Source organism: Bos taurus, chromosome 28, assembly GCF_002263795.3.
Source record: "Bos taurus isolate L1 Dominette 01449 registration number 42190680 breed Hereford chromosome 28, ARS-UCD2.0, whole genome shotgun sequence".
Classification (NCBI taxonomy): Eukaryota; Metazoa; Chordata; class Mammalia; order Artiodactyla; family Bovidae; genus Bos; species Bos taurus.
In genome coordinates, this window is record NC_037355.1 from 7,922,589 (window position 1) to 7,937,804 (window position 15,216).

At 38.5% G+C, this 15,216-nt stretch overlaps 1 protein-coding gene and 1 long non-coding RNA gene across 13 annotated transcripts in view; one reads left to right on the forward strand and one right to left on the reverse strand.

Annotated features, from left to right (window-relative positions):
• Positions 1-19: 19 nt before the first annotated feature.
• LOC132344122 (uncharacterized) lies at positions 20-9,771 on the forward strand. Its single transcript, XR_009493237.1, has 3 exons — positions 20-207; positions 1,960-2,097; positions 9,650-9,771. It is a non-coding gene; the product is annotated as an uncharacterized lncRNA (long non-coding RNA).
• The window catches only part of ARID4B (AT-rich interaction domain 4B), a 138,515-nt gene continuing 128,639 nt past the window's right edge, over positions 5,341-15,216 (reverse strand). For 9 of the 12 annotated variants that reach the window (XM_024986703.2, XM_010820426.4, XM_010820428.4 and 6 more), the window contains 4 exons: positions 13,638-13,751; positions 10,985-11,200; positions 9,767-9,913; positions 5,348-7,096 (listed from right to left, as the gene is read on the reverse strand). In XM_024986703.2, the coding sequence (XP_024842471.1) occupies positions 6,969-7,096; positions 9,767-9,913; positions 10,985-11,200; positions 13,638-13,751 (605 nt within the window). In that variant the 3' untranslated portion in view covers positions 5,348-6,968. Of the gene's footprint in view, positions 7,097-9,766; positions 9,914-10,984; positions 11,201-12,828; positions 12,985-13,637; positions 13,752-15,216 lie in introns of those variants that run through there. The other 3 variants (NM_001206133.3, XM_024986707.2, XM_024986708.2) reach the window with 3 other exon arrangements.

Below are 15,216 nucleotides of genomic sequence, written 5' to 3' on the forward strand. Positions count from 1 at the left end.
GACGCGCTAAGGGTGGAGACAGCGGGCGAAGGGGCGGAGATAGCGGATGAGGGCGGACACAGCGAGCCTGCCGGTCGAAGCCAGACTTTCGAATCGGTTCGCACTTAACTCTCTTTGGATGAAACCGAGTCTTCTTCCGTGAATAGTTCAGGTCTGAAGTAGGAATAAGAATCAGCCGCTGTGAGTGGGCTACGAATCCAAGCAGAGGTAAAACACGTACGAGAATCTCTGCGTTGTCCAAGACAGAGGAGGTGTGTCGGGAAATGAGGTTACAAAGATGTAGGTCACACTGTATTAACAAATGATGAATCGGTGTGAAGGATACATGGGGCTCCTTAGTGCTGCTCTTGCAACTTTTCTGAAATCTGACATAATTTCAAAGTAAAATTGAGAAGAAATTGTGGTAGACCACAGCTCTAACCTGGGCTTCCCTTGTGGCTCAGACGGTAAAGAATCTGCCTGCAACGCTGGAGACCTCGGTTCGATCCCTGGGTTGAGAAGATCCCCTGGAGGAGGGCGTGGCTACCCACTCCAGTACTCTTGCCATGGACAGAGGGAGCCTGGCGGGCTACAGTCCATGGGGTCTCAAGAGTCGGACAGGACTAAGCGACTAAGCAGAGCACACGCACAACTCTAACCTGCTCTGCGCTATTACACCACAAAAAGGAGAACCTTGGCTCTCAAAGCCTGAAGAATCCCCATGGACAGAGAAACCTGGCGGGTTACATTCCTTGGGGTCGCAGTTCAGTTCAGCCGCTTGGTCGTGTCCGACTCTTTGGGGTCGCAGAGTCGGACACAACTGCGCGACCAAGCACACTGCATTGGCTCTCAAAGCTAATGCGATTTTCTCAACCTACTCAGCGTGCGTGATAAGTCGCTTCAGTCGTGTCCGACTCTGCCATCCTATGGACTGTAACCCGCCAGGCTTCTCTGTGGCTCTCAAAGCCTGAAGAATCCCCATGGACAGAGAAACCTGGCGGGTTACATTCCTTGGGGTCGCAGTTCAGTTCAGCCGCTTGGTCGTGTCCGACTCTTTGGGGTCGCAGAGTCGGACACAACTGCGCGACCAAGCACACTGCATTGGCTCTCAAAGCTAATGCGATTTTCTCAACCTACTCAGCGTGCGTGATAAGTCGCTTCAGTCGTGTCCGACTCTGCCATCCTATGGACTGTAACCCGCCAGGCTTCTCTGTCCATGGGATTATCCAGACCAGAATATTGCCAGGAGTTGCCATGCCCTCCTCCAAGGGATCTTCCCTACCCAGGGGTCGAACACACGTCTTTAAGTCAGCTGTATAGGCAAGTGAGTTCTTTTACCACTAGCGCCACCTGGGAAGCCCCCACCTCCAAAGCCTGCTTTTTCCCATCACCTAGTTATTTCATAACCTGTCATTCCTTATTTTTGTTATGCCTTTCTCCACTATTATCCTCCTCTTTACCCCTCATTGTCACCAGCAAAATTGTACCCATCCTTCAAGGCCCAACTCACTTGGTAAAATTCCCTGCCATTTACAATAGAGATGAAATAGTGTCTCTAGATACAAATTGGTCTCTTATTCATCCTGTATTCTGTATCCCCACTCACCATACCTAGTGAGTATGTGGTAAACGGACTTTGAAGTAATAAAAGATAAATATTAGATTATCATTAGTCATTGACTCAGTAGTTTGGGTGATGAAAGCAAGTGACCTTGAATCTTTGGGGACAGACTTGCTATTTTTGGAGAGCTGCTTAACAAGTCACTGGGAATGTATGACCTTTTTTATAGTCCACATCAGATAACATGATGGTAAACCATTATTTGCTTGGCCCTGATTTTGCTTTGAGTCCCTCAGTTTGACTTCCCATAATTGTGACCTTGTGGTATCTCACAAAGAGAAAAACTGTCCGTATCTGCAACTCAAGCATCTCCATCTATTCTATACCATCCAAAGATATTTTGTTCACTTTTCTTTCAGAATGTCTTCCAATCAGATTCCTTCCTCACTCTAAGATTTCAAGAATCACTTCCTATCTGGAGCACCGTAACCTCATTGAATCTGGCCTTCCTGACACTTCCTCTCCACACTAGCCTACTGCATTCCACTTCCAGATGAGTATGTTAAATGCTAAATTAAGATTTGCATCTCCTCTATGTTACCATCACACCAATCATCGCGTTTCTTGTATGCTCATACACTGCCCTCGTTAAAGCTCTTATGCACGTTTTCCTCAACCATGTAATTTAGTGCTTAATTTTCAGTTCGGTTCAGTCGCTCAGTCATGTCCGACTCTTTGCGACCCCATGAATTGCAGCACACCAGGCCTCCCTGTCCATCACGGTTCACTCAAACTCACGTCCATCGAGTCGGTGATACCATCCAGCCATCTCATCCTCTGTCGTCCCCTTCTCCACCTGCCCCCAATCCCTCCCAGCATCAGAGTCTTTTCCAATGAGTCAACTCTTCGCATGAGGTGGCCAAAGTACTGGAGTTTCAGCTTTAGCATCATTCCTTCCAAAGAACACCCAGGGCTGATCTCCTTTAGAATGGACTGGTTGGATCTCCTTGCAGTCCAAGGGACTCTCAAGAGTCTTCTCCAACACCACAGTTCAAAAACATCAATTCTTCGGCACTCAGCTTTCTTCACAGTCCAACTCTCACATCCATACATGACCACTGGAAAAACCATAGCCTTGACTAGACGGACCTTTGTGGGCAAAGTAACGTCTCTGCTTTTCAATGTACTATCTAGGTTGGTCCTAACTTTTCTTCCAAGGAATAAGCATCTTTTAATTTCACGGCTGCAGTCACCATCTGCAGTGATTTTGGAGCCCCCAAAAATAAAGTCTGACACTGTTTCCACTGTTTCCCCATCTATTTCCCATGAAGTGATGGGACCAGATGCCATGATCTTCGTTTTCTGAATGTTGAGCTTTAAGCCAACTTTTTCACTCTCCTTTCACTCTCATCAAGAGGCTTTTTAGTTCCTCTTCACTTTCTGCCATAAGGGTGGTGTCATCTGCTTATCTGAGGTTATTGATATTTCTCCTAGCAATCTTGATTCTAGCTTGTGCTTCTTCCAGCCCAGTGTTTCTCATGATATACTCCACATATAAGTTAAATAAGCAGGGTGACAATATACAGCCTTGACATACTCCTTTTCTTTAATTTTATGATTTTATATATATATATATATATATATAGAGAGAGAGAGAGAGAGAGAGAGAGAGAGAGAAAGAGGCTTCCCAGGTGGCCAATGGTAAAGAATCTACCTGCCAAGCTGGAGACACAGGTTCAATCCCTGCACTGGGAAGATGAGAAAGAAATGGCAAACTGATCCAGTATCCTTGCCTGGGAAATCCCATGGCGGGCTACAGTCCATGGGGTCTCAAGGTCGGACATGACTTAGGGACTAAGCCACAAATATATATTACTTCCACCAATTAAATCATGGAACTATTCCTCTGGGAGATTTACCTCTTATACATACAAAACCCATCATACGATGTTAGATAAAATTCCCTAAATAGTAGCTTAAGTTTAGACAAAAGGTGGAGAAATGGCCTTTTGAATTTCAACAAAGAATGAAAGGCAGCCCACACTTTGGAAGGAAAATGGTTACGTATGCAAGAGACATTGGTTGGAGACAGTTAAAAAATGATCCACACTGCTATTAAGAACTGTTTTTTTAACCATTTAGAGATCACCAATGCCTTTGAATAGTTTCTTAAACTTGTAAGGGCTCTTTTCATTAAAAAAAATACATTTTGTAAAAAACATTAGGGGTTTCATGAAATCTACTCCACTATCTCCAATCTCCCCAGGTTATTAAAATTTACAAGATCTCACCCTCAGGTTATTTCAGAAGGAAAAAAAGGTTTTGGAGAACACTAAAAAACATATCATCTTAATTTTATCTGAGATTATAAACTAGTTTGGTAAAATGTAGTTTAGGTGATCAGGGAAAAAAAAGTCGAATTCCAGAAATGCCATGAAATTCTCAAACTCTCTGGAGAAGCTGGGAAGAAATAGGCAAGCAAGAGGGCAGAAAAACCCAACAGTATAAAACCTCAACTCCAAAGCTGATCATCATTGTCCTTTAGAGCACTCTTTCTGTAACACACCAAGTAGATGATATTGGGAGTTTCTTGAAAAACAGGGTTTCATGATCAGGTAAAACTAAAAACAGTAGGTTAAGGAAAAAACTTCCCTAAAGTTTAAAATATGCTAATATTATAGCTCTAAGAGGCTTCCCAGGTGGCACAATAGTAAAGAATCTACCTGCTAACACAGGAGACCCAAGAGACTTGGGTTCCATCCTTGGGCTGGGAAGATCCCCTGGAAGACGAAATGGCAATACACTTCAGTTTTCTTGCCTGGAGAATCCCATGGACAGAGGAGCCTGGAGGGCTACAGTCCATGGGGTCTAAAAGAGGTGGATATGACTGAGTGATTAAGCACACACACACTGAAGCTCTAAGAAGGGAATGTGCTATATATAAGCCTTTCCAAAATATATTTGATAATAAATTCTCAGAGCATTTCCAAGGAAATACCAGGGACTGGTATTCCAGAATCTCATTTTTGAGAAGCACTGTTCTATACATTTAAAAACTCATCCCTTAAATGTTAAACTTCTGTGAAAACGGTCATCACAAAAGTGAGTCAAAAAGTAAACATTTGGGCTTTTGGGGCCTTGAAAAAAGTTTTTGTTTTACAGAAAGGATTTTCTCATAGTGGAAAGGTCATTAAATGAGGCGAAAAACCCTAATTACTGATTTTAAAGGTTTGGAGCAATATAGTGGTTCTCAACCTAGATGCATATTAAAGTCACTGTCCACCACCTTAAAAAAGAAAAAAAAAGGAAATCAATATCCAGGTATCATCCCAGACCAATTAAATATGACTTTTTGAGGGTGGACCCTGGGTATTGACTATTGTTTTAACAATGCCCAGATGACTCCAAGGTGTACTAACGGGGTCGAGTACACTAAAAGCTTAATGGAGTCACAAGGTCTAATTACATTAAAAGACAAGAATAAAAAAGCTGCTAGTAATGGTTTCAAGTGTTAAAAGAAAAAGATTTTTTGATTTTTCTTCTTTAGACAAACCTACAAGTCATAAGTATTCATGTTCAGACTCAACTGAACAGTGTATGCAAAGATATAAGAATGCCTAATAACTCCTGTACATAAATCTGGTTAATGGACTTTCAATTCCTGTAGGCAGAATATTCCCTTTTTTAAAAAAAAAAAAATCCTTTCTGATCATATATGCTGGAAACGTATGTTTTGGTCAGTCATCATACAGAAACTAAACTAAAATGAACTAAAATTACTTAACCTTTTAGGAACAAAATCAAGGATTCACAAACTATGGCATTTTATTTCAGAGCCTTTGCTTACATTTGTACAATATATTACATAATTCTTCATTGTTTGCAGATCCTAATATATACTTTATAGCTTTTATTCTATAAGCTTTTCTTCAAGGTTTTGCTGTCAACAAATCTTTACAGTCCTGTACAAATTTGAATAACTTGAAACCATTTTCAACAAAATTAGTTACTGTAAGCACACACTACAAGACTGAAAATGCTTTTCTTAGAAAAGTTGAATGTAAAGGATTCTGACACGTTAGCATCTACAACAAAACGCTTCAAAATTCTCACATGTCGTATTGCCAGAAAACAAATAAAACATGCCAGCTCCATCCAAAAAAAGTACACAGAACTACAATTAAAACAGTAAAACAGTCTGTACAGTAAAGTACTGTGTATTAACAGTGCCAGGTATTAAATAGCTTGAATGAACACATCCGCAATATACAAATGTCTTACAAAGGTGTAGAATTAAATACAAGTGCCAAACAGAACAGAGATTGGAATCATACAACATAAAGTCAACACAAGTGAAAACAATTTTGCGTTCATTTTGGATTTTATACAAGGCATTTAATTTTTATAGGCCTACCACCCCAATTAGCTATTTATACTTAAAATAACAACCATCCTTTTGAGACAGTTCATAGCAACAGCCTTGAACCATACTAATAAAGTTTACTTGTTCCTGAAGTCCTCTTGTTGTAGCTCATAATAAAATAAGCAATACAAATGAATTATCTGTATTTAAGGAAAAAGAAACATTTACAAGAAAACACAAAAATATAACTGTTATAATTCATTATGAATAAATATACACTTTGAACTGGCTAAATACAATCTTTATACATTGTTTAAGATTTAATACAGTTTATTAGCCATTTTCTTTTTTCACACAATGTATTATATCAAAATTAAAAAAAAATACTGATTTATAGAAAAATGGCAAAGTACAGTAGTTCCATTCCAATTTGAAGGGGCATGAAAAGCCACTGCAAGACCTTTTAGCCTAATTCAAACCTGTAAACATGTTCAGTCTTTTTTAAAGAGAATCTTTAATATTTGGTTATCAGGATTGATGTCTAACATCCTGTTAACTGCAGGTTTTGAATTTATTACATGTGCTTGACTTATACAATTAAAGCCACCGTAAGGTGACTTGCTTTAAAAAACAATTAGCTTGTACAAATGAAAATAGGTTCGTATTTTTTCATAAATAAATGGAAAAATATCAAATGTTCCAGCTTTAACAAAATACAAGGGAATACATATACAGTAAGTTTTCTTAACATGTTCTGGCCACCCAATGACTACGCTTACTGTATTGTCTCTACAGGCAGTGAAAAGCCTCCATTTGCCACAGTGGAAGGCCTTCAAGTTACCAGACACACAATTCCCAGACAAGTTGGAAACAATTATTGCTTGAGGAAAAGCAGTCCATTGTACTTTTTCTTCATAAAAAAAGTGCACTTAAGTGCCAAGTCAGCTTGTCAAGAAACAACTTTAAATATAAAATAGTGCTTGTCTGATTTGTTTGTGCCGCTGTGCAGTATAAAAAGGCGTGGCCTCAGAGCCGGAAGTGCGCAGTGCCTGGCCAGCCCCGCCGTCACCTGCACTCGACCGACACTCCGTTCTGAGGCGCGCCGGGCATGGGCGGTTCAGCCAGCGCCAGCATGACAGCAGCCGTTATGGAGCTGGATGAAGGCGAGGACGACGACGAGGAGGTGGCAGCACCTGAGAGGAAGGGAAGCCGAGAGCTTAATAACTACAGAAAGAAGCAACACACCAGTCCTCTAAACTAAGACTCTGCTGTAGTCTCCAGAATCATTTAGCTTACCACGAGAGCAGTCAATTTTTAGGATACCATAATGTACACAAAGGAGAATCTAGTGCACCTCACGTAAGGAGACACTGCCAAACTACAGAAGTGACAACAAAGGAGAGACCAGGGAGCGTTCCTGCACTGTTCAAAGGAAAATAAACTGTGGGTTCTGTCCATGGAGATACGGAAATAAAATAAAGGGTAGACTTTCAGTAATAATGAAACCAATGTCAAAAAAAACCTTGGAATTCAATAGGAAAATCTTAATCTATCCCCAAATCTTTTCCCCCTTCCAATTCCTGTATCTTTCTGCTTCTGGAGTTCCTTATGAAATGAAATAGTGATGAGAATCGAGGGCTAACTGCTTTTTAAAGTTGGGAAAAATAACTACTACTACACATCACATCGTAACTACTGCCTTTTGTTCCACTTGGTTTACAAAGCAAATGACACATTATTACTTTCCTCAAAGAAATTCTCTCAGTGTTATAAATCAGCATTTCAAAACTTATGTTTTATGGAATATATGCACAAGGTTAAAAACAAATCATTCAGAGATGGGAAATAAGGGGTAAAAATGAATCTTCCTCTGATTCAGGACCCTCCTCGTCTTCCAAATTCCCCTCCCCACTGTTACCCCCACTGTTAACAACTGCGCCACCATCTTTAAAACGCCACAAGAAGAACTGGTAAATTACTGCCCCAGGGCCAAATCTGGTCTGCCTATTTTTGTTAAGAAAATCTGACTAGAACACAACTATGCCTATTTGTTTAGATCTAGCTTATGGCAGATTTCATACATACGATGATAGGGTCCAGTAGTTCTAGAGACTACAAGGTTCACAAAGCCCCAAATATTATCTGTCTCTATAGAAAATGTTTGCAACCCCAGTTCTAGAGGAATTTTATCTGTAGAATCTAGACACATGACATGCATATTTAAAATGAGAACACTAGTAACTTCGTTTTTAAAAATGCAAGTGGAAGCATAGTACAGAGTCTAAGTAGGTTTTTACACTTAACAATCTGAGATGTTCCTTATCAGTACATACATAGATTTACCTTTTTCTTTTCAAAGCTGAATAGTTTTCCATTATATTTATGAACCGCAACTACTTTAATTCCTAGCCTTTTGCTGTTACCAACAACAAATGAATACTTAAGAGCATTATAAATAAAAATTTAAGTATTTAAATATATTATTGGAGAATACAATTTAAGGATTTCTATCTTCTACTATAAATACTACCATAACAAACTTATTTGTGGCCACATATTCTTCCTTGGGACCCATTCTTGGAATTGGAGGTAGCCAGTTGTCCAAAGACACGGTCAAACCATTTCCCAAGATAATTGGGCCTGTGGTGCATCTACTTCATTTTATTATGCTTTGCTTTACTGTGTTTCAAAGATACTGTTTTTTACAAACTGAAGGTTTTCGGCAATCTTGCATCCAGCAAGTCTAGTGGCACCATTGTTTCCAACAGTATTGCTCACTTTGTGTATGTGTCGCATTTTGATAATTCTTACCATAATTCTAAGTTTTTCATTGTTATTATATTTGTTATGGTGGTGGGAGCAGTGAGTTTTGATGTTACTATTAAAATTGCTTTGGGATATCATGAACCATGCTCATTATTATAAAAGAGTGAACTTTTTGATTACTAAAATAATAACATAGGATTTAGAATAAAACAAAAACTTAAGCTGATGGAACAGCAGCAGGGTTTGAGAAAACTGACTTCAATTCTGAAAAGTTCTACTGTGGGTAATATGCCATCAAACAACACTGCAGAGAAATCATTCATGAAGGGAAAAGCCAATTGGTAGAGCAAACTTCAGAGTACTATGATGTAGTCTTATGTTAAAAAACTGCCACAGACACGCCAACCTTCAGCAATTAGCACCCATCAACATCGAGGCAAACCCTCCACCAGCAAAATGATCACAATGAAGGTTCAGATGCTGGCTAGCATTTTTAGCAATTAAGTATTTTCAACTGAGGTACGTTTATTAATCTTTGGAACATGATGCTATCGCACACTTAACAGACTACAGTACAATGTAAATATAACTTTCATATGCACTAGAAAACCAAAGAAATTCCTATGACACGTTATTGTGACATTTGCTCTTTTGTGACAGTATGGAAACGAACCGACAACATCTTGGAAGTAGGCCTGCACTTTGTTTCAGCAGCCCTGTCAGATTAAAACAACCCCCTTCCCTCAGATTTTAACCTCTCACTCCCTCTGGTCCTTCAGGTTCAATGCAAATGTTACAGCCACTCTGAATATAACACAACCCACCCAATCACTGCCTTAGCGTTGCTCCACTCTGTTCACAGTGCTTTGTACTATCTGACATATTACTAGTTGTTGGGGGGGAAGCAGATGGTAAGCTCCATGGAATTGAATATTATGGTTTGAGATAATTATTTTAGATAAAGTTTTTCCATTTTATAGATGAAGAAAATAAGCCAGAGCAGTTATTGCCTGAAGAATCACAGACACAGTTCACATGAGCCCAACTGTCGAGTCAAAACTCCTTTGTGTTTAGGTAAAGTAAGTAAAAACACTTACTTTCTCTTTCTTTCTTCTTTAAACGCTTTCTCCTCCGATCTATGGAAGCTACTTCAGATTTTAATGATAGATAATGTTTTCTGATTTCTTGCAGTTTTTCTTGAAGAATTGTAATGCGTTCAGCACTTGTCATATTTTCCAGGTCCGCTGTGAATTTAAAACTTTCATTAATATGCATTTGTGAACAAAATTTTAATGTATTAGAGAATATATAGTGTGGTTGCAGAATGAGGTCAAGACAGAGAAACTTTAAAAAAAGGCTTATAAATACTGTTTGCCTGTTTTCTCCCCAGCCTAAAAAAATACCCAGCACTAATACATGCAAGGTAATTTTTGAATGAATGTATAGAATTAAAGATCTTATGACCTAAATAAACATGGAGGTTAAAATTTCCACATTTGTGCCCCACCTCCCCCCGCAAAATCCACATATGTGTATAGCATCACCACAGTACATCATTAAAAATACTTAGAAATAAGACTGGAAAGACACCAAAATGTTTAAATTGCATATATTTTTGAATGTTAGAACTCTGAACAAAATTTTTTCTTATCTTTTTCTTATCTTTTTTTGATTTTTTTAATAACTATGCATAACTTTAAAATTGTTAGAAAAATTTTCAAATGCTCTGAAGCAATTTTCAATATCCTAAGAATATTTCCTTGCATGAGAAACTCTGAAGTAGTCTCTTTTTAAGAAGAAAAAAAAAACTTGTAATGGCTATTTTTCAGGTATACAAAGGTGCAAAGAGTAGTATAACAGAGTCACATATACTCATCCAGCTTCAATAATTAGCAATTCATTGTAAACTCTGTCTCATGTATACCCTAAACAATCCACTTCCCAGGAGCAACACTAGATTTTTTATAGTAAATTTCTGACATTATATCAGAAATATCTAGTCAAGGTTGATATGTGCCTCAAATGCCTTAACATACTGAGTAAAGTCAGTCAGACAGAGAAGGGGAAATATCACATGACATCATTTATACGTGGAATCTAAAAACTGACGACAAATGAACTTACAAAACAGAAAAAGACTGACAGAGAACAATCTTCTGGTTGCTGCGGGGAGAAGGATGGCGGGAAGGGATAGTTAGGGAATTTGGGGGACATGTACACACTGCTGTATTTAAAATGGATAACCAACAAGGGGAAAAAAATTACTGGGAAGAAGTTTCTATTGCTTCACCTCTAACTTAGCATATGTCACTTACACATCTGAAAACTCCATTTGTAAACTTTGGGTAATCGATTACTGGGTTCCTTGAGGTCAGCATCCTTATCGCCATTCTTTCCGCATTTTCCTGGAGACTGCGTCCTAGCAGGAGATTTGGTACCATGAGCCTTCATCCCAGTGGAAACTGATTTGATGGGCTGAGTCTTAGTTACACTTTCACCAGCAGAAAGTTCTTCACTATCACTACTATTTGCTGAAAAAAAATTTTTTTTAAAGCATCAGTAAACAGAAAAGTAATCATAATTTGTTACAGATTTTAGTGGACAATTTAAAAATTAACCATTTCAATTCACTACTACAGTAAACAACTTGCTTTACAGACCCTGACTAAAAACTTGGAAAATCAAGTATAAACACAGCAGCACAGCAGTTAAGGAAAATAAAAACTCTTCTTACCTGAACCGCCAATAATGTGTTTTTAAAAAATACTCAAAGTAATCTTTCATTATATCTGGTAGATTACCAAATATGCAGTAATTATTTAAATAGCTTTTAACTCTACTATATTAAAATATATATAGATAGTAGAATACAGCATTTTTTTAAATGAATCATATGAAATCTTCTTAATTTCATATTTTAAACTGTGTACATGCGACACTTTGCTACTTCTCTGGCCAAATCAATGACACATAATCATTACATTCCATAAAGAGTTCTTTGAAAATAAATTCTAAATTTTAATATATACAATAATTTCTTAAGAAACTCCTACATCATAACCTGTTGACTAAAATAAATCATAGGTTTTACCCTGATAAATACATTCAGTAATTTATGAAGAATTCAGAAGTCTATGTAATAATGTTAAATCTGCCTTTGTTGATTAAAACCTCAACAAAGTGTGTGAGTGTGTGTGTGTGTGTGTGTGTGTGCGCGCGCGCGCACGTACTCAGTCGTGTCTGACCCTTTGTGACTTTATGGACTGTAGCCTGCCAGGCTCCTCTGTACATGGAATTTCCCAGGCAACAATACTGGTGTGGGTTGCCATTTCCTACGTCAAGGCATCTTCCTGACCCAGGAATGGAACCTCTGTCTCTGTTTATCTCCTGCATTGGTAGATGGGTTCTTTATCACTGTGGCACCTGGGAAGCCCAAAGCCTCAGAACCAGAATGGAAATCTTTAACATCTTGACATGTGAATAGGTGATGGGATTGCTATTTCCATAAATTACCTCTTTCTGGATACAAAGCATTACTGTAGATTCTATGAGAGTTAATTCATTTGACTAAATTATTCTCAGAGAACTGTTTCCTCATTCTGATTTACCAAGATATAAGTCCAATAATTAAAATGTTAGCATATATAGTCAACAGTTATAGCTCAAAATTATATGAATATGTCAACTGACTTGTTGAAAATGAGCCCTCTTGGAAAATATCATTTAAAAGTCTTGAAGATAAAAACATCACAATGTAATTAAAAAATGGCCTTGAATATCCTTTCAGTTACTCCATATGTGGCATCAATCTGGCATCAAATTTATCCATTTTCTTTTATCAATTCTTCATTTAACAATAAGCTACCCTCCAAAAAATATAGTTCAGCTGTAAAAAACTGAAAAGTATTCCAGATAGCAAAGACACAGAACAACTCCTCCCCACTGTGGTGTTCAGGAGTAAAGAAACTACACCACTCTTTTGTACATGTCTTAAAAGAATCCGCTCCCAGTCCCCCCACTGCTGCTCTGGAACCCCTGGCAACTCCTAGCTCAGCCACCCAAGGCTTGGCCCCACTCTGATGCAGTGGTCTGCCTCAGCTCGGCTTTCATGGCCTCGCTGAACACAGCCGCCCGGGGCCCCGAAGGATGCCATATTCACCGCCTGGAAGTCATATGGGCTCAGCAGAACCTCGGGGAGCTGGCCGCAAAACCCTTTTCTGCACTGAAGTGCAGGCAGGCCGGCCGATAGCAAAGGTCAGGCAGTGGAGGTGGCAGGAATCTCCTGGAAGAGCAGCAGGAGGTCAGTGTGGGGCACCTGAAAAAAAATTCTTTACATATTTTCTGCTTCGTACTTTGTCTATGAGAGAGAGAAAAAACGTGCAGCTCTCAGGAGAAATACAATATATATATTCCTGTAGACTGATAAATAGGAATCATTGCTAAAGTCATTAGTTAGAACATATTTAACCCACATATTCTTAGAGCTGCTCTTGAATACACAGTTCAGGATACTGAAGATAAAGATAGTAGGCTGCAGCTATTGGAATTATAGCTCTAAAGCTATCTTGATTGTTCTCTTCTAGGCTGATTTTGCCTGAACGGATTACAAAGCAATCAGTTTCACTGTAATAAAAAGAATATATAATTCAAGTATTTAATAATATGTAATATATATAATGCAAAAGAATTTACACATAAAACAAAAATGTTGGTGTTTATATTATACTGGCTATTATTTTTTAAAAAGATTACCTGAATCAGCAATCAATACCACTGCTGAATAACAGCAAATTGCTCAATCCTAGAATCTACCTACAGTCAAAGAGACTTCTGTGTGATTTTTGCAGGGGTAGAGACAACAATCAAAACATTAACTATCCCGTATTCTAAATACCCTTTTCTTAAAGGGAGAAAAAAACACATCCACCATTATCTTCATATTTAAAAAAGTAGAGATTTCACACTTACTGCCTTTTCCCTTCTTTTTGTTGTTTACCACTGTAGATTTATGGCTTCGTTTCTGCTTTTTTGATGAATTTCCTCCTCCCTGAGCTTCTTTCACTCTTTTCTGACCTGTACAGGCTTTGATGGGGAAAAAAACTATTAAGTAACACAAAATAAAATCAAGCTTGTCCCCAGGTATAAATTAATTCCACATTTTAGAAGAATAGACCAATTCTGAAACTATAGATGTTCTTTGAGATTTACAAGTTATCACAGAAATTATTAGAATTTTAAAAAGTCATTAATGAACTGAATTATAACACCTAATAAAACTAGAGTTTTTTAAAAAAGCAAATAAAGCACTACCCTGGTGGCTGAGTGGTAAAGAATCTGCCTGCCAATGCAAAAGACATGGGTTCTATCCCTGGTCTGGGAAGATCCCACATGCTGCAGAGCAACTAAGCCTGTGTGCCACAGCTACTGAGCCCATGCTCTGGACCGCAGGAGTCGCAACAACTGAAGCCCTCGTGCCCTAGAGTCCGGCTGGGCAACAAGAGAAGCCAGTGAAATGAGAAGCCTGCACAGAGCAACAAAGAGTAGGCCCTGCTCACCGCTACTAGAGGAAAGCCTGCACAGCAACAAAGACCTAGCACAACCAAAAATAAATAAACAAATAAAAATGTAAAAATAAAACAAACAAAGCATGCACATCCTTCTTGGCCAATGGTTAACATATAAACCGTTTACAAATCCAGTACAGTAGTTCTAAAAAACATTTCATCTTCTTGGTAGGAAGTTTTTCCAAAATATTAAGTCTCGCTTTTCTTCAAGGATTAGCCCGTCTTACCTTCCCTGATGTCCAGGCTAGTTCAAATTACAGTTTCTCTACTTCTAATAGGATCCTCAGCATCTACTGTGTTTCTAGCGTTCTAATTGTATGTATTGTTTTTCAGAATATATAGTAATCTCTTTTTCCTGAGACTTATAAAGTCTTATCTCTATTCCACTGTAGTGTCAGATACTATTAATATAACCACAATACAATCAATACTATGATAAAATTATGCCACGTTTGTTACTGCTGCTGCTGCTAAGTTACTTCAGTCGTGTCCAACTCTGTGCGACCCCAGAGACGGCAGCCCACCAGGCTCCCCTGTCCCTGGGATTCTCCAGGCAAGAACACTGGAGTGGGTTGCCATTTCCTTCTCCAATGCATGAAAGTGAAAAGTGAAAGTGAAGTCGCTCAGTCGTATCCGACTCTTAGTGACCCCATGGACTGCAGCCCACCAGGCTCCTCCGTCCATGGGATTTTCCAGGCAAGAGTACTGGAGTGGGGTGCCATTGCCTTCTCCAATGTTTGTTACTAAAAGTTTCTTAATCCTGTTACAATGGTAACATATACAAGACATGGTTTTGTTGGTAAAAAAAATTGAACAAGCTATTTTAAATGTTTTCTTTGCAACTTTTTAGTTGTTTTTTTTAATGGGTTACATCTAATTGATAACTTTTCCTAAGGCTATTTTAATATAACAAGGTGAACCATAAAGAAAGTGATTTAGATATTACCTATATTAAAGTACAGAATCTTAACAATAATTGCCAT